This window comes from Macaca thibetana, chromosome 3, assembly GCF_024542745.1.
Source record: "Macaca thibetana thibetana isolate TM-01 chromosome 3, ASM2454274v1, whole genome shotgun sequence".
Lineage (NCBI taxonomy): Eukaryota > Metazoa > Chordata > Mammalia > Primates > Cercopithecidae > Macaca > Macaca thibetana.
This window is the reverse complement of record NC_065580.1, coordinates 54,042,470-54,068,614: the sequence shown is the minus strand read 5'-3', so window position 1 is coordinate 54,068,614 and position 26,145 is coordinate 54,042,470. Positions and strand designations below refer to the sequence as shown.

At 42.9% G+C, this 26,145-nt stretch overlaps 2 protein-coding genes across 23 annotated transcripts in view; one reads left to right on the top strand and one right to left on the bottom strand.

The window, feature by feature from the left end:
• Positions 1 to 4,620, top strand: part of KMT2E (lysine methyltransferase 2E (inactive)) — a 100,048-nt gene extending 95,428 nt beyond the window's left edge. For 7 of the 8 annotated variants that reach the window (XM_050782666.1, XM_050782671.1, XM_050782668.1 and 4 more), the window contains 4 exons: positions 798 to 886; positions 995 to 1,120; positions 1,292 to 1,389; positions 2,349 to 4,620. In XM_050782666.1, the coding sequence (XP_050638623.1) occupies positions 798 to 886; positions 995 to 1,120; positions 1,292 to 1,389; positions 2,349 to 3,860 (1,825 nt within the window). In that variant the 3' untranslated portion in view covers positions 3,861 to 4,620. The remainder of the gene's footprint in view (positions 1 to 797; positions 887 to 994; positions 1,121 to 1,291; positions 1,390 to 2,348) is intronic. The other variant, XM_050782670.1, reaches the window with a different exon arrangement.
• A 2,230-nt stretch (positions 4,621 to 6,850) lies between these two features.
• SRPK2 (SRSF protein kinase 2) overlaps positions 6,851 to 26,145 on the bottom strand; it is a 301,034-nt gene continuing 281,739 nt past the window's right edge. For 8 of the 15 annotated variants that reach the window (XM_050782692.1, XM_050782695.1, XM_050782702.1 and 5 more), the window contains 6 exons: positions 25,079 to 25,179; positions 24,865 to 24,972; positions 18,964 to 19,033; positions 18,221 to 18,313; positions 17,755 to 17,847; positions 6,851 to 8,503 (listed from right to left, as the gene is read on the bottom strand). In XM_050782692.1, the coding sequence (XP_050638649.1) occupies positions 8,319 to 8,503; positions 17,755 to 17,847; positions 18,221 to 18,313; positions 18,964 to 19,033; positions 24,865 to 24,972; positions 25,079 to 25,179 (650 nt within the window). In that variant the 3' untranslated portion in view covers positions 6,851 to 8,318. The remainder of the gene's footprint in view (positions 8,504 to 17,754; positions 17,848 to 18,220; positions 18,314 to 18,963; positions 19,034 to 24,864; positions 24,973 to 25,078; positions 25,180 to 26,145) is intronic. The other 7 variants (XM_050782696.1, XM_050782688.1, XM_050782693.1 and 4 more) reach the window with 2 other exon arrangements.

Sequence of the window (26,145 nt, the reverse complement as noted above, 5' to 3'; positions counted from 1 at the left end):
CTACCAGTTACCTTGAAAGAACAACCAGGGTTAGTGCTTCTTCAGAAGGAATAGGAGCAGCTGCATATAGGATGGATCATGGCAAATGGCAGGCGGCCACACTCACTTTGCTCCTTGGTCCCCTTTCCACCTGAAAGCATGCAATCCTGATAGCAGTTTGTTAGGGGCATGTTTTGGTACCTTTGGTAACCAAAAAAAAAATGACATTCTGAATGTTAATACATTATCTTCAACTCCTTGCCTTCTTTTCACCAATAAATTGCTGGAGACAAAGGAATTGAGTCCTTCAAATAAGGATAATCATCTCAGTTCTGGGAGCACTCAGCAAAATAAGAGAACTTTTTTTTTTTTTTTTTTTTTTGAGATGGAGTCTTGCTCTGTCGCCCAGGCTGGAGTGCAGTGGCATGATCTCAGCTCACTGCAAGCTCCACCTTCCGCGTTCAAGCGATTCTCCTGCCTCAGCTTCCCAAGTAGCTAGGACTACAGGCGCCCGCCACCATGCCTGGCTAATTTTTTTTTTGTATTTTTAGTAGAGACGGGGTTTCACCATGCTGGCCAGGCTGGTCTCGAACTCCTGACCTCGTAATCTGCCCACCTTGGCCTCCCAAAGTGCTGGGATTACAGGCGTGAGCCACCGTGGCCTGCCAAGATTAACTATTTTCAAAGGTTAACACCAAAGTATTTTCCCAGTAGATCAAAAGCCTTGGTCTGACAGTACATGTTGACTATGAATCAACAAAGAATGTAGCTAGCAGTACTTTCTTTCAATAGAGGATAATGTGATTTTTCTTTTAAAGGACTGCCTCAACTTCAGTGGAACAAGTCAGAGAAAGGAGTTATCAGAGAGCTTTACTTCTCAGCGATCACCGAAAAGATAAAGATAGTGGTAAGTGAGCTTGTTCCTTCACCAGAAAGTGGAGTCAGTTAATCAATCTGCATCCTCGTTCTTTGCAGCTCTAATGTTCTCTTTGGGTCTGCTCTGCTTCATCTCTAGGGGGAGAATCACCATGTGTCTCATGTTCACCGAGTCATGTTCAGTCTTCACCTTCATCTCATTCAAATCACATTCCCCAGTTGCAAGCTAAGGGCCCAGTCCCTTCTTTCAGTGAACTTATGGAAGGTCAGTAAGCAGATGACCGATAATGTTATTCTTTAACACATTTTAAAATCAGACAAAAGAGAGCCTTTATAAAAAGTTGGTTTGGATAGTAGAATGTACGCTGCTTTGTGGTGTTAAAACAGTGTTTATTGTGTAATTTTACACTTACTATAGGTTTCTTCTGCTTTATAGACCCTGATCCTGAAAATCCAGAACCCACAACTACAAGTGAATGTCCATCCCCAGATACTTCTCAAAATACTTGTAAAAGTCCTTCAAAAATGACCAAGGTAATAATATTGACCTTTCAATGGGTTCCAAAGGACTTTAGATTGAGTGCAGAAAAGCTGATGGTTATAATATGCAGTGTTTTTCTGCCATATCAAGTATCAATTTGTGACTTCTGGACACTTTTCCTGTCGGACATACTCAATTGTGTTTACTACTTTCTTTGTTCTCTCTCACTGAACATGTGATGGATAACTCTGACCAAACATTCAGGTTTTCTAAGCACACTTCAACAGCTTACATTTTCTTCAAATGTTCCACCTCTATTCCAGTGATGCCTAGGAAATTCATAGCCTTGTAATGAAATTCTTAACCAGCCAATTATCTAAAAACAAAAGGATGTTTTATCATTTAAAAGGAATGACATCTTCATCCTGGATCATCAAGATGTAATAATGTAGCATGGCATGTATATCGTTGGAAACTAAAGACAAGGAATCTGAGATTTATCTTTCTTTGATGATAGACATTTAAACAGTCTTATATTGGTTTATTTATATCTGAACAGTGTATAAGGAAAATGAAAAGATATTAAAAATCAAAATGGTTTGAGGGAGCAAGTTTATTTACCCAAATCAATTTATCCTTAGGTTGGGTATAGAAATTTCAATTATAAAATTGAAACTTGCTATTGAAGTTCTTTCAGAGTAAGGCTCAAAAACAGGTTTCATTGCTTAGGGGTAAAAAGGCAGAGTAAAGTTAAAGAAAATTATTTCCTCAACTTGTCTTCAATAAAAATTAACCCAGAGAATTCACTTTAAGCTCACTCTCAGAACTGTTTGGAACAACTGAAAAATACTGGCTTTTTAACATCCCAAGCCTCCATAACTGACATATCCAGGATGTTATTTCCTGCCCCTCATTAAAATTAATATTTAGGTAGTATTAAATACCAACGAGAATAAACCTCAAGGTACACAAAATGTTCCTTAAATGTATGTAATTTGTTTTTTCTTCATAGCCTGGTTCACCTGGATCTGTAATTCCTGCTCAAGCACATGGGAAAATATTCACAAAACCAGATCCCCAATGGGACTCCACAGTTACTGCATCCGAAGCTGAAAACGGTGTTCACCTAAAAACAGAGCTCCAACAAAAACAGCTGTCAAATAACAGCCAAGCACTTTCAAAGAATCATCCTCCTCAGACACACGTCCGTAATTCATCTGAGCAACTTTCACAAAAGCTGCCTTCTGCACCAACAAAGTTGCACTGTCCTCCATCACCTCACCTAGAAAATCCTCCAAAGTCATCCACGCCTCACACACCTGTACAGCATGGTTATCTTTCACCAAAGCCTCCTTCACAGCAGTTAGGATCTCCCTACAGGCCTCATCATTCACAGTCACCTCAAGTTGGAACACCTCAGCGAGAGCCTCAGAGAAACTTTTATCCAGCAGCACAGAACCTTCAAGCCAATACTCAGCAGGCAACTTCTGGAACATTATTTACACAGACACCCTCAGGACAATCTGCAGCAACATACAGTCAGTTTAACCAACAAAGTCTGAACAGCACGGCACCACCCCCTCCACCTCCTCCACCTCCTTCTTCTTCATCTTACTATCAAAACCAGCAGCCCTCTGCAAACTTTCAGAATTATAATCAGCTCAAAGGTAGTCTTTCTCAACAAACTGTGTTTACATCAGGACCAAATCAAGCACTTCCTGGCACCACAAGCCAGCAAACAGTTCCAGGACATCATGTGACTCCAGGGCATTTTTTGCCCTCTCAGAACCCTACCATTCACCATCAAACTGCTGCTGCTGTAGTCCCCCCTCCTCCTCCACCACCGCCTGCTCCAGGACCGCACCTTGTACAACAGCCGAATTCCCATCAGCAACACTCTGTAGCACATGTAGTAGGGCCTGTTCATGCGGTCACCCCTGGGTCGCATATTCATTCTCAAACTGCTGGACACCACTTACCCCCACCCCCACCCCCTCCCGGTCCTGCCCCTCATCACCATCCGCCACCCCATCCTTCCACAGGACTCCAAGGTCTACAAGCACAACACCAGCATGTTGTAAATTCAGCACCCCCACCACCCCCTCCGCCGCCACCTTCCAGTGTTTTGGCTTCTGGGCATCATACCACATCAGCTCAAGCCTTACACCACCCACCTCATCAAGGACCTCCACTTTTTCCTTCGAGTGCTCATCCAGCTGTACCACCGTATCCCTCACAAGCTACACATCATACCACTTTGGGACCGGGACCCCAGCACCAGCCTTCTGGAACAGGGCCACATTGTCCATTACCTGTCACAGGTCCTCATCTCCAGCCCCAAGGACCAAACAGTATTCCAACACCTACTGCTTCAGGGTTCTGTCCTCATCCTGGCTCTGTGGCCCTGCCACATGGGGTTCAAGGACCTCAGCAGGCATCTCCAGTGCCTGGACAGATTCCAATTCACAGAGCACAGGTGCCACCAACATTTCAAAACAATTACCATGGGTCAGGGTGGCATTAAAATGGACTCCAAAAACATTTTTTTAAATGTTCTGTAAGATAAACTGTATATTTCATATGTACCTGTTAAGGTACTTTTTAAAGCTTGTACATGAATCTTTGTATAAAAAACACCAGTGCTCTTTCATTGTATTTTTCTCATTTTTGCTTTTTGAAATTCCTTTAAAAAATGTGCTGTTAAGCCAGTATTAGGTATCTTTATTTTGTAAGTGAACATTCCAGCTGTTTTTTCTGGCAGATCTGATGCTGATTTGATGCTGTATGATCTTTAAATTTTATTGTTGCAGTTAAATTCATTTAGTGAATGTTCTATTATTTTATACATACACATTAAGTACTCAGCTAAGTAATGGCACTATGAGGATTTTCTTTTCTCCCCTTTCCTGTCAGCAGCAGTTCTGTGAATGCATCTTAGGTATAAAAATGCAATACAGATTTTTATATTTTGGTGTGGACATGGCTCATTTTTGTTTTACCAGTTATTTGCAAGCAAAATGTAATTTAATGTATAGATGATTTCTAGTGTCTCCTGACAAACTGTAAATACTGCATTTCTTTTGCGTATATAATTGCTTACAGCTTTTCTCATTTGATATATAGCATTGTACATATGACAAGTCTTTTGCAAAACTGTGTGATCTCTGTGAAAGTAGTACAGTATATGACCTTTAATTTCTTTTTTATTTTAAATATACTGTCACATTGAAGCACTGGTTGGGCATTTTAATTCATGTTAATAAATCACAATTATGTCAGTTTTACCAAATTGTCCTGTACAACTTCTAAGATCGGGGTCTGTGTGTTTCTACAGAAGTTCTAGTTTTCAGATATAGTTTGTAAGGAGCCTTCAATTTTCTTCAGCAACTACTACCTCAGCAACAGGAGGCAGCAAGGGGTTGTTCCTGCGGTGGCTTCTGTTTGCATTTTTGCAGGAGCCACAGGAAACTACTGAAATGATCGTGCTGGGTCAATTAAGGATGTGGCATCATACAAAATGAATCCAGACCACTAATGCATTACAGTAGTTCTTGAATACAGTGTGCAACAACTGTTTGAAAATATGGTAGTTTGCCCAAAACAGGAAAACTTGTCTTGGGTGTACAAAACTAAAGAAAAAAGGCATTATTCCTAGATCTCTCAGTGAAATGAAAATGGCCTCTTAAGTGAACGTTTTTATTGCTAAAATATAAAATACTAGTTATAATCTTGGAAAAATTAAAATTTTCCAGCCTTTGTCTTCTACCTCTGAGGAGGATTCAGTAAGTACATCCAATAATAATGATACTGTTTATCAACACATTTTCCATCATCTAATTACCTGACATAATTTGGCACAGGATACAAATTCTGTGCATCAGAGAAAGTAAACACTAAAATGACTGAGTGACCTCCTACAGTCATGTTTTCACACTTTGAATTTCTACTTCCTTTTGAAAATTAGCTAACAATGGTACATTAACGCAGCTCATTTAGGGCTCAATCCTAATCAGCTTGAAATTTTAGAAGAATATAGGCCAAGTTTGCCATCCTCGATTTGTCCAACAAAATTCTATGTATGGTATTTATAGTAAAGAAACATTTGAGAAGAAACAGTTTTACATCATCTATCCTGATAGTTTCAAACAGAATAAAGGTAACTAGTGTGTGAAATATAAATATTCTTCTTAAAAAGTCTGTCCTTCTAAGCAGTTTAAATTCTTCACTGGCTTGAAATGTGCCTACTACAGAAATATGCATACAGAAGCTTTTGTGTGAACTGCAGAATCTTATTTGATTCCTTGATGAAGTATATATTCTCAAATATGGTCTTCCACCAAAATTTCATTCAACTTATTTAAAAGGGGGAGAAAAAAGGAGAATTTAGGAAATAATCTGAACTACGGATAGAAACTGAAGTTCTCTACTCCAGTGTAAAGTTTCCTTACTTTATCCTGGTAACTAGTTATCTGTGGTCCAGGTATGGGAAGAAGCAAGTCAGTAAATCAGTTTTCACCTAAAAAGTTTATGACTTTTTGCAGATTTTATATCCACCTTTTCTCTGCCTTTGGGCAGTTCTGTCTGCCAATTTCCAGATAGCCAGCTCCTGTATCTGCTATAAACATATACATGATCCACTGCTTGTCATTTTCCATGAAGATTTCACATGGACTACAGAAAGGAAAAGACAGGACATTCAACTAAAGTTAGAGAGCTAGTTAGAATGTTTAGCATAACCAGTGGTTCTCATTTAGTTTTTGTGCATTCTTTATCAACAAGCCACTAAGAATCTGATAAAACCGTATTATGCCTAATACAAATGTATATTCCTTCTAGAACAACTGTTCTAGGCTGTTGTATCATAAGGGACACACCTGTAAAAATTTATAATCTGGTTTATTTTCCAACATGAGCAAAAACTGCATTAGACAAATTTCATTCAAGTATACTATCACCCTGATAAAAATCCTTTTACCCTTAGGGAAGAAATAAATTGTGCTCTATGGTTCTTGTAAGGATGTTTCTTACAGAAATCATGGATAGTATCACCAGTCTACAGCCACTATCTATCACAGAATTTACATGGAAACCTACAGCCTCATTAGAAAAACTTAGCATGCACATTTCATAAAGAAATGAATGAATGATCCATTCTGCCTCACTGTGGTATGAGATGTAATGGTAATTCCTAAGAGGGTTATGTGTCTTGTTTCCTAACAGCAAATGCTGTTTTAAGTTTGCAATGATCGAACAAATGCAGTCAGTATGTTTTTGATGAACCATGGATGAAAAGAGATCACTGAAATTCTAAAGAATCAATCTATACTATAGCTTTTCTCCTAAATCCCTTCTGCCCTTAAAAAATAATAAATGATTTCCTTATAATAAGCCTTAATGCATGTTTTACAACTACATCTGCTGCAACAGGAATGCTGGTATTTAGTTTTAGTGACACTACTCTGATAGCAAATGTTCACTGATTCTATCATTTATAGGGCAATGACCAAGGCAATGTCTGGAAAAAAAAAAACCGAAACACTTTAATTTTTAAGACAACTGCAAGCACCTCAAACAATGGATTATTGTTACAACACTTGTTAGCTTTTCACAATCTAGTTATTGCAAAGGCATATGGATAAATGTTAATGGACAAAGTCAAAAACGAGGCACCTTAATGAATGTAAAATTTAAAATAAAAAGACATTCAATCCACTGACGTCTAAAAGAGGCTAAATATACCTCTATATATTACATTCTAAAATTGTATTGCCTACTATGGTTTGTGTCCTGGAGTCTACAATTAATTTTAAGGAAATGCATAAACAAAACTGTGTGCAACCTGCAAAGGGAAAATCATTTTCTCAACTTCATTTTATGGAAAGACAATGAAAAAGCTAGTAAAATTTGTTGTAGCCACACGTAAAGCTACCTATGGAATGAATGTGATCACTGTTACCTTTGAGCTGTGAGGAGTATTCTGCCCACTGCACTGCAAATTGTATATACCACACCTTGTGTTCTAGACAAGCATGATCATGCTTTTCAAAAAATATACGTATTTTTTCATTCCACACAATGAACACGTTTCTCTTTTCCAATTTAATCTATGTAGAGCTTAACTTACAGCGCCCAGAGGAGGCAACATGACATGGTACTGAGCCATCACATTTTTAAAGGGAAATTGCTCTTCTTTAAAAGTACTTTTAAAAATATGCAAAAATACAAATGGGACTGCTAAATTATAATGCATATTTTAGAATGAGAAGCATATATTTTCTTCCTTTAAAGTGCCATATAGAGAATGACATCTTACAACCCAGAGCCACTTTGTTTAAAATCCAATGTGAAAAGACTGCTATGGAATGAAAAGTTTGCACAACTCCTTGGAGCAGTTAAAGTCTGCTACATGCAACATAGGCTACAAAGCACTCAAGACTTGGTAGCTTTTCTGAAATTTGAGTCCCCCTCCCATATTTAATGGAAAGTAACATTTACAGGGTGCATTTACATACACTATAATACAGGAATGATGTCCCTTTGCCAGAAGATAAAATTGTACATTTCCTTGCTATTTCTTGGTTCCAACTTGATAATTTCTTAAGATTGTAAATTATATAGTACTCAGCTAAAATATTTCTTCATAAATAGTTACAAAACCTGCCAAAACACAAAGGGAAAGTATTTTTCATTCAAAAAAAGGACATTTGAATGTCACACAACACAAGAAACAATGCTTAGAGACATGTTATTGTTTCCAGAAGAAAATGGTCAGTAAACTACTTAGCTGAAGACGAAAGACTACCCTTCCCCAGGATCACAGTGCACAAAAAGCAAAATGTCAAACAACAGTACCTCAAAGCAAAATAAAGGTCTGAGGATGAAGCCAGCTCACTTGTAATCCTGTTAAAGAATGAGAGTCACCGTTTAGGTCCAATGTACTGGGAACATTTGCTAGCTCAGAATGCAATATTGGTAGAATTTGCTAAGAATTCAACCAAGGATGCCGAAGGCATTCGCCAGCTGAGGCTCGTTTTTCTGGAACCATTTCTAACATCGGGATCAGGAAATCTGTAAACTGTGCAGCATCTTCATGGGGCCAGCCATACTTTTCCACAAGTACATCAAAGAGGCTCCAGGGCTTCAGCTTGGTGATGTGTCGCAGTTCTCCTATAGGGGGAAAAACAGGCCAATGTCAAGAAAGCTCCAAATCTGCATTCCCCATTGTTGGTCCAGTCAGGCTCTTTTCAATGAAGCGGACAACCACCTGCTCAACACTTACACGGCAACAACAAAGGACACCAGCTTTTCCCCGCTAGGCAGTAATCATTACATGCACATATGACCAAGGCATATTTCAAGTAAGCCTGGTGGATGTAAATAGAGGTTAATTAATAGTTCATTCACATTAGTTCTAAGTTTCTTTAAGTAAGTGGAGTGGGCTCACTTTGCCCAGAGTGTTTTCTTTTCCAAAGGCTGAAGCAAGCCACTCTCATTTCAACCTGGGATCTTTCGTAAAATTTGCAAACTTGAGGCCAACCCAAATCAAACACCATTCATGTCTACGCATTTGTTGTAAAATCTAAGATCCTAAGACATTAATTTGTAAATCTTGAAGTTATATTTCACAAACTGTACTAGCTGCAGTATGAAAAGTGTGGGTTACAGGCAGCTTTGGTTGACATAACAGAATGACGAACAAGCTAGTAAATGGCCTACGAGCTGTAATGGTCATTTCATGAGAGAAAAAAAGGTTATTTTTAAGTCAAAACTGCAAAAAAGGGCTGGAGTCAGTGGCTCCCACCTGTAATCCTAGCCGTCTGGGAGGCTGAGGCAGGAGGATCCCTTGAGCCCATGAGTTTCAGACCAGCCTGGGTAACACAGACCAGACCCTGTCTCCACTTCAAAAAAAAAAGAAAAAAAGAAAAAAAGTAGCTGGGGGCGGTGGTACATCCCAGCTACTCAGGAGGCTGAGGCAGGAGCATTGCTGGAGTCCAGGAGGCCAAGGCTGCAGTGAGTCAAGGTCATGCCACTGCACTCCAGCCTGGAAGAGGGGCAAGCGAAACCCTGTCTCCCCATAACCCTGTTCAAAAAGGTAATAAACTGTCAAAAGCTCCAGATAATTTCACTGTAAATAACTCATTTTCTCTGCCTGTTTGAAGTTTTCACAAGACACCCCACCCCTGCCCATAGGCCTCCTTAGGAGCCCCTCAGTGTACCCTGAGCAGCTTCTGCAGAGGAAGCACTCCCCTGTGCCCACACCCCACAGCAGCCAGGTCTCGGCGGGGAGGGGGAGGCATTCAAGCACCTGCACGGCACACTTCATACAAGGGCTGACTTTCAATTGCTATAATTTAAACAAATTTTTTTCATGAGATGCATCAATAGATAATCAGTGCTCTGCTCACAAAGGTGTTCTCAGGAGGCTTGTTATGTTTCACCCATTCAAGTCAATTTAGAAAAGCCCCCCCCTTTAAAAACATAATGAAAAGAAAAGAACATTACAGAAAATTGTAAGAACAAAAGGGGAAGTAGCCTACAACCCTACCCACAACGGCTCTTCTTTTGTGTCTATTGTGAAGCGTGTTCTTACACACTAGTATGTCTACAGAGCCGCAATCATGCTCTGCACAGGGCTCTGCGTAAAGAATCTCTTAAGAGGACTGCTTGCTAAAGGGGCTGGGATGTAAAATAAGCTTCTGTTTCCAATATGAGGACTGGAGATAGAGTTAAGCATCACATCCAGACATCAGGTCTGTGTTGATGAAGAAATGAACCTGCAATATTAGAGGCGGGAACGGATCTCCTGTTGAAGGAAACAGTCTCCATAAAAACAAAGTCTGAGCAGAGACTGCAGGTTTATCCCTCTAGGCCCAAAATTCCGGCTCTAGGAATCCAGCCCAAGGAGATAAACCCTGGTTGCACCACCCCAAATTCATGCCTAATATATGCTGGCACAAAATTACATGTACTTGCAAAATTACAAAGAGCCAATAATAGTAAAATGGTGGTTACAAGAAAACCAAGGTAGATTCACTTAATAGTATTTAGTATTACTTAACAACATGGGAGAAGATCATGGTACAACATTAGGCAGTAAAGGAACAGCCAAACTATGTCCTACAGATAATCACAAGATTATTAAAACACTCATTAAGATGGAAATCAAGTGAATAAAAACACCAGCTTTTGTTAGTAGGTAATTTCAATTTCCACATTTTCTGTAATATGACTATATTGATTTAGACTGTTGATCTCACCACAGCAACAGTGAAGCAAACTAAGAAAGCACGCACATGACTAAACCAAGTTCTCGGGGAAGGAGAGCGAACTTTTATGACATTAATCTATGCTATCTCAGAATAAATACTCTCCAGGTTTGCAAATAAAGGCAAATACAGAGAAGCACTGTCTGCTGAGAATAGTAAAGGAACCTATTTCTGAGAGGCCAGGTGTTAAACTAAGATCCATCAACAAGGCATCTTTTAAGTACAATCCTCCATGAAAAGAAAAGGTTTACCACTATAAATGCTTAACAGCTGCACAGTAACAGTGAGCAAAACAATATAACACTGAACGGCCATGAGAAACTATTCATCCATAACTAGGCATACTGTAAACTGGTAAAAATATTTGCAAGGAGCAGCATAAAATATCTACTTTTGACAAGGTAAAGACTGTATGTGCAAAGAAGCAGTCTATAAACAACAGTATATGCAGGACAGTCCTAAACACCTATGGTCCTGAGCACACAGCAGCACTGCAATATAACAAAACACTGAACCGCCTCTAAAAAAAAAAGTGTGAACTTTTTTTGTGGAAAAACTTTATACTGCAAAGGAAATCAATTCATCTGGATGCTACAATGATTATGTGTACAAACCCTTAAGCTCAATATAAGAAGTAACCTTGCCCTGGAAGTCCCTGATAAGGTTACTCAAACACAAAGCCCTAGCCCCCAGCTCTGTACCTGCTGCCAGCCGACACAACAAGAGTGGCCTCACTGGGTGAGTGGGGGCCTCGAGTCCATGAGCCAGCTCCAGCCCTGCAGACGATGCCCAAGAAATGGAGACACCTCCATCACTCAGAATGATAATTAAGAATAAGAGGGGAAAGCACATTTTAAAAGCACATTTTCACCATTTGCTTTTATTATAAAAGTAGCACCCTAACAAGTTAAAGAAATGTTATCGGCCAGGCGTGGTGGCTCATGACTGTAATGCCAGCACTTTAGGAGGCCAAGGCAGGAAGATCACCTGAGGTCAGGAGTTCGAGACCAACCTGGCCAACATGGTGAAACCCGATCTCTAATAAATACAAAAATTAGCCAGGCGTGGTGGTGCACGCCTGTAATCCCAGCTACTGGGGAAGCTAAGGCACAAGAATTGTTTGAACCCAGGAGGCAGAGGTTGCAATGAGCTGAGATCGCACCACTGCACTCCAGCCTAGGCAACAGAGTGAGACTCTGTCTCAAAAAAAAAAAAAAAAAAAAAAGAAAAGAAAAGAAAAGAAAATATATGAAGATGTGTTTCACTGAAACAAGTTTTCCAAATAACAAGACAACTGTGACAATTTTAATTTTTTTTAAAGTTCCATTTCTAGCCTGTCCTCCTTAAAGAATGTGGAATATCACTTCACCCTTCCTGTGACTATCAGCTGTCAATCTCACTATCAACTCACACACACACATAGGCAAACATGAGCCTGGCGGCCAACTGTGCTGTTCCCCAGGAGCCCCTCAGGCTTCTGAATGTGCTCTGACAAACAGCCTGACAGAGCCAAGGAAAGCCAGCAGGAAGCAGGCTCTGAGGAAGGCTCCGCCTGCAAAGCAAAGGCTTTGTGACAGCAGCTGTACTGGCCAGTCCTGGACTTGCAGAGTCCGTCTAAGGAAACAGGGAAGTTCTATTATACTTCTCTTGAATCTTAAAGTAGTTTGTGAAAGAAAATATATTATTTTATCCATGAAATTGTCATATTCCAGAATTAAATAAAGCAGCCCACGAGGTTCCACACTACATGTGGGAAGACTCTAAAGGCAAATCCTAGACTATATGTACATGAACAGTGGTGAACAAAGCAAACCATTATACAAACCATGATACAAAACTGATGAGCATCAATTAGATGCACGTAGAAAGTAAACCTACCAAGAAATACCAATACAAAGTAAGAGACAATCAAGAGATTTGAATGAATTCTTATACAAGTAGACAACCACATGTGGGTAAATACTGGAGTTTACAATGTGTATAAGCCCTACTTCACATCCCATACAAAATCAACTCAAAACAGATCATATGCCTCAGAGCTAAAACTAAGCAGTTCCTAGAAAAGTAAATCTTCATGACCTTGAAGTAGGCAATGATTAGATGTGACATCATAAGCACAAATTGTAAAATGTATATAAATTGGCCTTCATCAAAATTTAAACAGTTATACTTAAACTTTCACACATGTATTCAAGAGAAATGGAAACATCTGCTACACAAACTTGTACATTAATCATCATAGTGGCATCATTCATAATAGCCAAAAAGTGGGGGGAACCAAACGCCCATCACCTGCTGGAGGGATAAACAAGAGGAGTGGCAGTGACAACGCCCAGCCCGTGAGGTTGTCAAATGCCCACGAAAGAGCGTTCGTTGCTCTTTACAGCATCAAAAGAATCTGTTGCTTTTTAGGTATTCAGGAGATAATTTTGAAACACTGTGACAAGTTCAACTCAGACACTAAATATTAAAAATACAGAATAAGGTATCTCTTTTTAAAACTCAGCTCCTGGGTTTTAGCCCTCAGTTCTCCCCTTTCTCTTGATGTTGTCCCTGACTCGGGGAAATGTGGATTTTATGCTGCTGCACAGAAGCTTCTTGCTTTTGAAATTTTCAATTGTATTTAAGGTCTGTAGTCTGACACACACACGCACACACGCAGGCGCACACACATGCACACATAATCACTCTCTTTTATCCCAACACACTTGATGCTCTCATCTAGAGACCAGTTTTTGTTTGTTTAAGTAAACTGTCTCCTTTGATGATCCCATTATCAACGCAGCAATTTTTACTAAAATGCACCTGCTGAATGGTCAGAAAAATTCCTGGTGACCAGCCCAGTGAGGTCTGCTCCTGGCTGCACTGTTTTTCCTATCATGATCTGAGGGCTGAAATGCTTCTGGGGACCACCCACTTCTTGAAGACAGGACAGGGAAAAAAAATTCACGGACATGCTGATTTCTATTGGCCTACCTCTCAACACACTAGTTTCTTAATGCTTTTTGGTGGCTCATGTCCAGCAAATTATCTTTAAGAGGGTGAGAGCTGTAATTACATTCCCTGACCAAAAATATAGCTCAATTTTTAACTTTCTGGCCAAAGAAGGATTCAAACTAGTAATGATCATGGCTTCTTGAATTATACACAAGAAGAAGAGACAGATGAGCTGCATTTGATGCTCAACTTTAACACACAGACCCCGCTCTTCTCTGGCCGCATGGCAGGGATGAAAATCTGCTTCTGACCTGGAGGAGACAGAGTGGGAAAACGTCTTGGGAAGGCACTCTCCATCGGTAACTGCTTTCAAAGGTGACAGGCATATCAACAGCTGTTTTAAATTTTGTTCTTTATCAGTTCTAGCACAAAGTATTTTAGGTATTTCAGGAAAAAAATTTCAATGGCTACTTTTAAGATTCCATTATTTTCAAAATGTACATTCACATACTACTTAGGGGAACATGCCAAAACACATCTTTCAGGCAGCAAGCCATTCCCCTCATCCTAAGAGACACGATGAAATCTATTTCCATGACGGGCCGTCATTTCTCATGTTATCCTGTGACTTCTGTAAAAACCCTAAATCCCTTCTGATCTCTACTGCCATTAGAAATTACAATCAGGAAAGAACTGAAGTCCCAATTCTCAGTCATTTCAGGGGATTTCTCACCTAGTCACAAACACTCTCTTACATCCAAAAAAAGGAAAAAAGAACTGTAGGTACCACAGTAACACCAAGTCAAAATATTTTTGATCTCTCATTAAGAAAGATGCCAAATGCATTTTAACTCTGCAGGTTACCTTCAAATAGGCTGCTCAAAAAGAACTCGATCACACAAGTCCTAAGTATATGTGGTGATGATGGTGGTAACCTAGAGCTACACATCCACAAGCTGTCTCAGGGAGCAAGGCTGCTGACAGAAAGCCCCACGGGGAAGCTGCTTGCCAGCCATTTATGGCCACATGCAGGCCACTCTCCCTGACACGAAAGGAACCATCACAGGAGTGACAGGCCAAGAGCAGATGCCTGCGCCAGCTCCATGCCTGCAGGCCGCTTATAGGCCCCTCCTTCCAAAAACTCAGTGACTTCGCTTGCTCATCATTCAAGGCCTCTCTTTCTGTCCCTCTTTCCTTCCTTCCCACTGTGCACAGTATGGAGTCCTCGATCCCCCTAACAGACAGACAATTAACAATGACAACTAAATGCACGGCCAGGCGCAGTGGCTCACACCTGTAATCCCAGCAACTGGGAAGCTGAGGTGGGTGGATCACGTTAGGTCAGGAGTTTGAGACCATCCTGGCCAACATGGTGAAAACCTGTCTCTACTAAAAATGCAAAAATTAGCTGGGCGTGGTGGCAGGTGCCTGTAATCCTGGCTACTTCGGAAGTTGAGGCAGGAGAATTACTTGAAGCCGGGAGGCGGAGGTTGCACTGAGCCGAGACTGTGCCAGTCCGGGCAACAGAGTGAGACTCCATCTCAAAAAAAAAAAAGACAAATACAGAGGCAGGTCACTCTAAGTGGGTCTTCGTTGATGAGGAAAGGTTCCAATTAAAGGAATAATTCCTGAGTGACTTTGCTGTTGGTCCTCACTGTACCAGAAGACCCCAGTGGAAAATGAGGCTCATCAAACCATGGCGCCCAAGCAGATGCTGTGCCCCATGTCTCTCAGGTCTCTCCTCCCCTCTAGAGCATCACAAGTCAATCATGTTCTCTCTTTCCGTAACAGGCCAGGCCCAACTCCAATCTGACCCACAGCTGGGGGCTCACAGCAAGTCACCTACCAGCCACGGCGCCCCAGGGACCAGGCCATCTCCCCCACCAGCTCTGGAAACATTCTGAAATGTGGGAGGGGCCTGCCTTCAATAAAAACACAATTCCCCAAGCCATACTGAATCCCAAGCCACAATAATTCACAGCTTTTTCCTTGTTTTTTTTCTGAGACAGAGTCTTGCTCTGTCACCCAGGCTGGAGTGCAGTGGCATGATCCCGGCTCATTGCAACCTCTGCCTCCCAGGTTCAAGCAATTCTCCTGCCTCAGCCTCCCCAGTAGCTGGGATTACAGGCACCCGCTACCACGCCCCGCTAATTATGTTTTAGTAGAGAAGGGGTTTTGCCATGTTGGCCGGGCTGGTCTCGAACTTGTGACGTCAAGCGATCCACCCACCTCAGCCTCAGCATGAGCCACCATGCCCAGCCCAATTATTTTCAAATAACATTTTCTCTAAGTTTCCCAGGGAAACTCAGCCTGTTTTCTCAGTAATACTGCTGTATAGTTCATAAGCTTCCAGTGTTTTCCTGTTTATAGCTTTGCTTTAGCAATAATAACAGCTCCAGCTGTGCCCAGTGCTGTAAAGGCACCCTCTTATACTTTCTTGTAACAGCCAACCCAAAAGAACCCCTATTGACCAATGAGGAAACTTAAGTTCACAGACTACCTGATGTGCCATTCTCACAGCAGGTTGAAGCCCCAGCTCCATTACTAAACACACCTTAACAGCAAAGCCATTTTCCTGCCCTTGACTCCACTTGGGCCTGTGCTTGCGAGTCTCCATGTGGGGAGGGGAACCCTGTACCTGGCTAACGTGGCCTAGACTCAGAGACCAGATTCTCAGAACCAAAAATAATTACTGATTGTCTGACAAATGATTTTTCCTGACAATACCTGTGCTAAGTCTTAAAGGTAATGAGGAAAATAATTACATCTAATTGTATATTTCACAAATTGCCTTCACCAGGTGATCCTATAAAGTCTGAGAGGGGTAGTCAATTTGCCCAGAGTAAATGCAGCAGGAAACCACCATCTTTAGCACAGTCAGTTCTCAAGTCTTGTACACTTAACAGGAAAATGTAATTTAAAGTTAAATATAAGGACTGGTTAGCCAAACCTCACCAAAGTGAGTAATAAAGATTACTACTCCTTATCTCATAGGAAAATAAAAAATCAGTTTGAGGCCAGGCATGGTGGCTCACACCTCTCTAATCCCAGCACTTTGGGATGCCAAGATGGGTGAATGACCTGAGGTCAGGAGTTTGAAAACAGCCTGGTCAACATGGTGAAACCCTATCTCCAACAAAAATATAAAAACTTAGCTGGGGACATGGTGGTGGGCACCTGTAATCCTGGCTACTTGGGAAGCTGAGGCAGGAGAATCGCTTGAACCCAGGGTGGGTGGAGGTTGCAGTGAGCTGAGATCACACCACTGCGCTCCAGCCTGGACAACAAGAGCAAAACTCCATCTCAAAAAAAAAAAAAAAAAAAAAAAAAAAAAATCAGTGTGGTTCTCCAAATTTAGCTAAGTGAGGGAGACAGAGCATCTGCGACTTTCAGAAATTTCTAAAAGTCCATGTCCTACTCACATCAACTTTAAAAGTTCTTTATTAAGGGCTGTCACATCCAAAAACAAAAATCTAACCTGAAAAATATGAAGTAAAAGGACCAACTACACTCATCACAAAAAAGTACAGCAGGCTGGGCGCAGTGGCTCATGCCTGTAATCCCAGCACTTTGGAAGGCTAAGGCAGGTGGATCACTTGAGGTCAGGAGTTTGAGACCAGCCTGGCTAATACGGTGAAACCCCGTCTCTACTAAAAATACAAAATAATTAGCCAGACATGGTGGCACGCCTGTAATCCCAGCTACCTGGGAGGCTGCAGCAGGTGAATTGCTTTGGGAACATAGGATGTGATTTTTAAGAATGTGAGGAATGCAACATTTCATAGGTCTACATCCACTACAGAAATAACCCAGGCAGACCAAAAGCCATGTCCCTGGACATTCATTAAGTCCAGTCTCTAGGCCACCTCTGTTCCACTACAGAGAGTCCATGACATGAGAAATGAAAAGATAAGTCTAGCCGGCTTTTAACAATCATCTAAATTCCTTTTTATAAATATATGAATACACAGATTGGTAACTTGGAGTAAGAAAAGAGAGAAGCAGAGGAGAAAACTGCTATTAGGAATGCTGTTCTCTTACAAAATTCTTACTCCAGGTATCAGATGGGTCAGGTTTATTTCTTGAGAGCTTTCTTCGGAAGAACTCCCCAGCTGTGAAACTCCAGATCTTTCTCCACTGCCCAATCACGAATGCACAATTTCTCCTTTTGGGAGAAGACTATGCTGAAAATTAGTGTTGCATAAATACCGTTACCTTTTCTGGTGAAAAACTCCTTGGAATATTTCCCCAACATAGCGTATTTTCGAGGGACTTTCCCCAGCAGTTCAATGATCAATGCTATGTGATCTGCATTGGGAAACATTGCCAGCAAAACAGAAACACACGACAGTTTAATCAGTACACTGCATGCAGACACTACTACCGCCCGCGCAGACAGAAACAGAGCGCAACTTGAATGACCAAAAGTACAGGCCTTCCTCACGTTGCTGGATTCAGGATCCAGAGCTGGAGGGCACAGGAGAGGGGCTGGTGAACAGGGTGACCGCAGCACAGGGCTAAATGTGGTCTTCCCTGACAACTTTTCTATCAGCACAGGAATTCTGCTGGGTTGCGTTTTGAATTTAGGAGAAATGCCTTTGTCACCATTAATGCTAAAATCAGCAGCTGCTCTTCAGTTTCTGTCTGCATCGTGGCGCTTTTCAAAAAGAAGAGGTACTACCTCTGCGATTGAAGAATTCCCGAGAATATTTTCCAGATAGAGCAAAGTGCCTTGGAATACTGCCTAGCAGCTCTATGATGTGGGCTATGTGGTCTATGGAGGAGAGAAAAAAGGATATGGGAATGGGAGGGGCAAAGGGAAGGATGGGATAAAAGAAGAGGGAAAAATTGAAATTAGTAAAAAATCAGAAATAGATTCAAATCAACAGTGTCTGCAGCACATCCATGCAGAGGCTTGTAGGAATGACAGGCCTCAGGCACCACCAGGAGCAGTAACAGTGACTGAGGCCAGCTCACCCCAGGCCACCCCAGCATCGCAAGCAAATAAGCATGGAGATGGTCAGGTTTACAGATGGAATTCAAGCCAGAATTCCTGGGTTTTCAACTCAGCTCCCAAACAGGACAGAGAAATGGGCAGCACATCAATGGTCGAAAGGACCAGAGAGAGGTTTCAGGTCTGTATCATCTGTCCTCTCTCAGCCAGCTGGGTTCCTGCCCTGTGCAAGGCCAGGAAGAGCCGCTGGTGTAGGCCCCTGAGGGCTCACTGGAGTGCTGCCTGTACCAGGCAGGCTCTGCCCATTCACTGAGACTGAGGGGGCGTCAAACTCAAAGGAAAAGCATCTGAATTTGGTGTTTGAAAACCAAAAACATGGCTCTATTTCAGTACAAAAATACAGTACTCTACAGAAGTTCAGGGCTGGCAGGAGACCTAGAATGAGGTATTCAGCAGGCACTAATACTCACCTTCGTCTCTGGAATAGTCTTCCCCAGAATGTGGTTCAAACAAATAATCTCCCGTTGCCAGCTCAAATGCCTAGGATACAACAGACGACATGCTAAGCACTTCAGAGACTGGCCCCCAAGTCAACAGCTTTTTCTCCTTACAGAAGAGACCGCCACTTTATGAAGATCTGAATCAAACAAAATAGCCTCCCAAAAGTGCTCAATACTAATTTTTTTCTTTCTTCCACATTCAAAGAAGTTTCAGAAGTATTTTTACATTTCTTCTAAGGAAAGATATAAGAGCTATGTATTCTGTTCATTTTGCAGGAAGCAAAACCAAAACGTCAGTGATTCAGCCGCACCTGTGTGCAGGCCTGGCAAAGCACAGTATGCACTCTATAAACGGTAGAACGAGAGTTCAACCCAGGACTCAACCAAGCCCATCTGACTCCAGCACCTGCCTCAACCACTATAATAGCCTTGGCCTCTGTATAGCAGACACTGCTGCGTCCTTTAGGCAAGACCTTCATGTTTTAGTAACCGAGGACTATTTTCAGCATCTCATCATCTATTTTCATCATCATCTCATTCACTTCTGATTCAACCAAAGGAAAACCTGGAAACAAAACAGACCCTCTTTGTCCCCAGGGCCAGAGGACGCAGATGGCCTTGCAGACCCTTTTGTAGATGTCACGGAGCACTGGCTTCCTGGGTGGCCACTGGCTGTCCCTCAGCATGCCAGCATGTAGGGAAGGCCATTTGTTCCCATTTCCCTTGCTCACAAAAAAACCCTCAAGAACATGAGTTTAAGCTGGTAACAATATATAAATATGGCAACTGCTACTGCTCTGCTGATCAAAGAGTATGTTTTAAAAGCGAAAAAAAGAATAAGCTAAATCCCATTTCTGGTTTTTCTCATAGCTGCTTCTATTCTGAATGGATCTTGCTATCCCAAAAGGTGTTCAGAAGCCCAATCACTGATGCCTGTGGATCTGTGACTGCCCTCCCCACTCCCGCCCCCAGGAGCCAATGCTGGGGCAACTGCACTGCATCAACCTACCTTCTTTTTCTTTCAATGACCACACAGTGTTGGGAAGGAACCCTTAAGGGAAGACTCACCTGCCTGGGTGAGGGGCCACCTCTCCTAGCACTGTCTTTAACAAACCAAGAGTGGGACAGTCAGCCCAGGACCACATCTTTTCACCTTTTTTTAAAAAAAAGACTGCATGTGAATCAGTTGAAGGAAGGAAGCATGGTGACAAGATGACTGCCAGCTGCCCAGGCGGTAAGCATTAGTTTATGAACTCAGGATCCTGCCCTGAACCTGGCATAGGTCTGAGCAGGACACAGACACGTCACATCTCAGCATGGTGAGCTGGTGGTCCCAGCACTGTGGATGCCCGAAGGCACCAGCAGAAAACGCAGGAAGGCCCTTACGTAGGGCCTCTCCTTTCCACTCAATAAACAAAAAAGACAGCTGGGCCAATCCCAGGTGAGGGCAGGAAAACCTCATTATTGGCCCCAAATCCAAGTGGAACAACTAGATTACACACTTAATGGCCAGGAGAGTCCTTCCAGCCTGGGAGACAATCAACTCAGTATCTTACAAGCTAAGAGAAAAATCTGAAAACTCTAATGGGACAACGAGGACTTGAAAAGCTTGGATCAAGTTCCAAGCTGCTTTTCAACCCCTGCCTTGAGCCCTATTGCTAACTCTTTTAATTAATTTTCAAAATGACTTCGATCAGGTCACATCCATTTCTTTCCCTTTCATATTTTTTGAGATGGGACCTCACTATGTTATCCAGGCTGGACTCAACCTGTTGGGCTCCAATGATCCTCTCTCAGCCTCTAGAGAAGCTAGGACTACAGGCGCACTACACTGTGCCCAGCTTTGTACATATTTCTTACCGCCAAAATATGTCAGCTATGTATTCTTTGAAAAAATGATCATTTTGATTAGCACCCTTATATTTCCAAGAAAACGTGTATAGAAGCCAATCAATGAAATAATTTTTCTTTTTTTTTTTTTTTGAGACAGAGTCTTGCTCTGTCGCCCAGGCTGGAGTGCAATTGCATAATCAATCTCAGCTCACTGCAAGCTCCGCCTCCCAGGTTCACACTGTTCTCCTGCCTCAGCCTCCCGAGTAGCTGGAACTACAGGTGCCCCCCACCACGTCTGGCTAATTTTTTGTATTTTTAGTAGAGATGGGGTTTCACCATGTTAGCCAGGATGGTCTCGATCTCCTGACCTTGTGATCTGCCTGCCTCAGCCTCCCAACATGCTGGGATTACAGGCGTGAGCCACCGCGTCTGGCGAAATAATTTTTTTTTTTAAAAGGAAGAAGGAAGATGCAGGCTGTAATGCTACCCGTTTTTGGTTCTTTGGAGAGTGACTAGATTCTCTTAACAATACAACATGTACAGCAGGGCAAATGCACACTACAATGAAAAACCTCTGCCTTCAACTCAGGTACTCCCAGTATAACCTTCTATTGCCCAGGCTGGAGTGCAGCAGTGCAATCTTGGCTCACTACAACCTTCGCCTCCCGGGTTCAAGCGATTCTCCTGCCTCAGCCACCTGAGTAGCTGGGACTACAGGCACGTGCCACCACGCCCAGCTAATCTGTGTATTTTCAGTAGAGATGGGGTTTTGCCATGTTGGCCAGGCTGGTCTCAAACTCCTTGCCTCAAGTGATCCACCTGCCTTAGCCTCCCAAAGTGCTGGGATTACAGGTATGCACCACCCTGCTGGGCCCGAGTATAACTTTTATTATTATTTTTAATACCTGGGAACTTCGGATTCTTCTCCACTTGGCCCAATTCCCTCAAAGGGCTTTTCCCTGGACCTACTTGTTTCTGGATTCTTGGGAGACCAAGTGCCTCTCCCCTAAAACATTCTCCTATGCCGAAGTACCCTGATTCTGAACAAGTAAGATCAGCTATTTGTTCTGTGATGTGACCAGTGCCAAAGAAGTCTGGTGAAGGTTCTTGGAATGGCTTTTCTTGTTTCTATGGCACTGACCAGGACTCACCATGGAGTTCATAAAAGGTCCTATCCGGGACTCTAACACATAAATGCAGAGAAATCAATGCTTCAGCTACAAAGAAGTTTCAGATTATATGTAATTACACCTGGAAGGTGTAAAGCTCAAGAAAAAGCAAAACTCAAGAAAAGTAAAACAGATCTAAAACCAACATATCCTTGCTGTGATCCTTCATTCTGTTGTGCTTCTCCAGCTGCAGAGCCTAAAGCTATGCTCCCCGACAATAGCCAATGGAATCTTGCTACCACCCCTCAGCTCTCATTCCCAACAGAGTCTCTGTGAGATTTGATGCCATTTATAAAACTCAAAGACAGCTGAGCACAGTGGCACATGCCTGTAATCCCAGCATTTTGGGAGACCAGGGCGGGTGGATCACTTGAGCTCAGGAGATCGAGACCAGCGTAGACAACATGACAAAACTCCATCTCTACAGAAAATACAAAACTTAGCCAGGCGTGGTAGCAAGGCGTGGTAGCATGTGCCTGTAGTCCCAGCTACACCAGAGGCTGAGGTGGGAGGATCACTTGAGCTTGGGAAGTGGAGTCTACCGTGAACCATAGTCATGCCACTGCACTTCAGCTTGGGCAACAGAGCAAGACCTTGTCTCCAAACAAACAAACAAAACCTTCAAAGTCTATAGGCGTTACCACCAAGAACCATCTGTGACCTTACGACAGCTTGGTATTATGAGGTCAAATTTAATATATTAAATGCAATATTTTTACACTACAACAGAACAGATGAGGTAAGAAACACTGCCTCATTGCTCCTAGGTTCTCTAGGAAGAACAAAAGAAACCTCTAAAGCAGAGACTTTTCGGGGGCGGGGAAGGCAGTGAATGAGGGCCTGCCCCTTTCCCAAAAAAAAAAAAAACAAACAAAAACAAAAACTCCCTTATGACAACCAACTGAAAAAGAAAACCTCATAAGCCATCCTGACAGCACTAAGGGAGCTTATGCTTAATTCTTGGGAAGGGGGCAGGTGAGGAGACAGAAAGGCTTTTCCTTAGGAACCTGTTATTGATAATTATGCCACTGTTCACAGCAACAGCATTTCAAGAAGTAAACAGGACAGGAAATTGTATGGAGGGACAAATGTTCATCAAATGGAAGGCAGGACAGATAACCTGGTATAAAATTGTGCTGACAGTTCCATTATCCCACTACATCTGTGATTGTGTCCTATTTTTCTGGTTATATCACCAAACTTGATACCCCAAATTAGAAGCACAGCATTTCAGAGTTGAAAGAGTTCTTAGTGCCTAATTCAGGGCAGCCCTGCTGCTGGTGGCCATTGTGACTTAACCTTCCCCACATCCTGAAATGGCGCCTGCTCCCCGACCCCCACTCACTGTCTCCGCGGCTCCCGTTCCACTGACTCCCACGTCTCAGTCTGCCTGCTGGGGTCACACAGAAAGGGCCAAATGCCTCTCCACACAGCACTCTCTAAGTTCAAAGTGACCATCACTGGCCACCGGTTCTTTTAACTGTTCTCTTCTATAACTAGCTAAGGCAGGGACTTGGGTTTTGATACGGAAGAAGTTTAACACCTTTAATAATTTAAACATAATTATCTGGTATTATCCATAAGAGCAACGAGGGAATAGAAAGGCCTGGTGTTTCAGGACCTATCTGGCCATGTGTTGACTCAGATCATGCTGAGTCAAAGCTGAAAGACACAAAGCACCCTCTTTTTCTCCTATCAGCTGGCACTAACTGCTCAAAACAATGCTTTTACCTGAGCATTAGAGGAGATAAAACACAGCAAATTCAAAAGAATTGTTAAATTAACCTCTGAATAACAGAAAATTAACATATTTATTCTGCATTCCTTTTTTTCAGTGAGAAGAAAAATGCTAAGCCTTCCACACAACCCTTTCTTTTAAATATTGGAAGAATGTGGATAAAAACCAGTATGGAATAGAAAAAACATGAAACCCAACAGCAAACAACCCACCTTTCCCAACACAGCATGCCTAAGTAAAGCCCACCGAGAAAAAGCTGCTGAATGGGCCAGGAAACAGGGTAGAGGAAGAGAACCAGGAACTGGCTTGCAGACGTGGAGCCCCTTGTGTTCACCAACTCACAGGTTCAGGGACAATGAACAAATGAACAAACGATGCCGGGCAGGGCCAGGGGAGTTTAGAGACGATGCAACTGTGCGGCACAAAACTAGCAGCAAAAACAGGCCTGACAGGTGAAAGAAGAGGCTTCTGCCGCCCTGTGGAGGCCGCCATCTCAACCACTCTGGGAACAGACTCTGTCAGCGGGAGTGGGTGCTGCTGCCACTGTCTCAGAAGGGGCTAGACATCCTAGAATAAGCCAGAATATCTGCTAGCTCTTGCTTTCTAAGGGAAGAGAGATTATGCATTGGCATCTGGGGAAATCCCTTCCAGTCTGGAAGAGGTGAGGAACCCTGCATGTCTGGTTGACCAGGCAGAGGCTACATGGAGGGGCTCCCACCTGCCTGCCTCAGGCAGTCTTCCCCTGGGAGATGCCACCTCATCTTTCTCCACAGCATGAGTGAAGGGAAAAGTTCCCTATACCCTGCAAATTTTCAGGGACTACAAGTGAAGTCACTGTGTCACCACAACTGAGTCTGATTCATGGGGCTGCGGGCTGTGCAGGGCCTTAAGAAGAGACCATCTCTCTCTCACAAGCCCACAATCACACCAAACACCCAGGGCCCGCCTGAGGAGGATCCTTCCACTTCTTAAGATGCCCGCGGCAGTAAACTTCCCCTCACCCAGCCCACGGCGGATGACCCTTACAGTCAGAAAAACTGAGGTCACACGCCTCAGAGAGACTCAGCCCCATCCAGAGTATGAGAGGAACGAGCCAATTCCCACGGCAGCAAAGGGCAGAGCCGTCCTTACCATACATGCTGTGCTCCAGATGTCCGCAGGGGTGCTGTACCCCGCTCCTATTAAAACCTCTATGGAGCGGTACTGACGCGTCTGGATGTCTTCCGTGAAGTGTTTATGCTGGAAGGGAACAGGCTGCATTACCACAGAGCAACACAGACATTCAAAAAGTGTCTTCGCACACAGAATCAAGACCAAAGTGTTTTAGAAAGAAAACTCTACTTACCACCCAACAAGCATTTCCCAGGTCAGCAATTTTTACTCTAATTTTATCTGCATTCCGTGGATCCAGGGGATTCACCAACAAGTCAGCCGCCCGGGTTTTTGCTGGCATGAGCAAACAGCAGGACAGTTAGTGATTAGGATAAGTGGTTTCCATGCGTGAGCACAGTGTTTGCCAGGGTCAGTCTCCTTTCCTAAAGAGTGGTGGAATGATCACTCAGGCCTGGGACACTGTAAATTCAACTTGACAGAACTAAAACTGCTTGTTCTTCACCTCTGGAAAATTCTCCACGAAACAGCAAACTGGGCTGCCCACAGGATGCCAAGGGCACTGCCTTGCCCTTTCTCTTCTTATCCCCAGTTCCTTCAGGTCCAGGTCAGCCCTAGAACAAGCCGGCCTTGCTCTCTCCCTGTCTGCTGCTTTGTGGCGGCTCTTCATGGTGTCAGTCCATCCCTTCACGGCCCGGATCGAGCTTGCTGATGCATTATTACAAGGAACATGAAGGTAGAAAGAACACTGCTGTGGGGGCCAATCACTACCAGTGACACACAGTTCCTTGGACGCCACAAGACATCAGGGTCCCTGGCACCCACACCTCACACCCACATTGTCCCCTACAGTTCCCACTGCCTGGGCTGAGCACACACAGATCTCAAGGGGTAGATGACTGCTGATTAACAAACACAGATTAAAGGCAGGGACTAAACTATTTTGGTTTTGTTGTAGACAAGGAAGGGCCCAGACAGAGGTCTCTTGAGATGGCCTGGGCCATAAAGGCAACCTCTGAGGTCACTCATGAACTTGTCACGTACGTGAGCAGTCATTCTTAATTCCAGGGTGACCCCAGGGAATCTCAAAGGCAGGTATAGGGCCAGCTTCCCAGGGATTCTGGGGCCAGATCTTCTCAGACAAGTCCACATCATGCCTGTATCAAGCAGAGTTAATCAAGGGGCAAGTGACAAAGAAAAATAATTTCATGAGGCCCAGAAAAATAGTCCTTAAAGTCAGCATCTTCATCACCAAACCTCAGACTGACCTACAAGATCAGATTTCTGGTAAAGATGAAATAA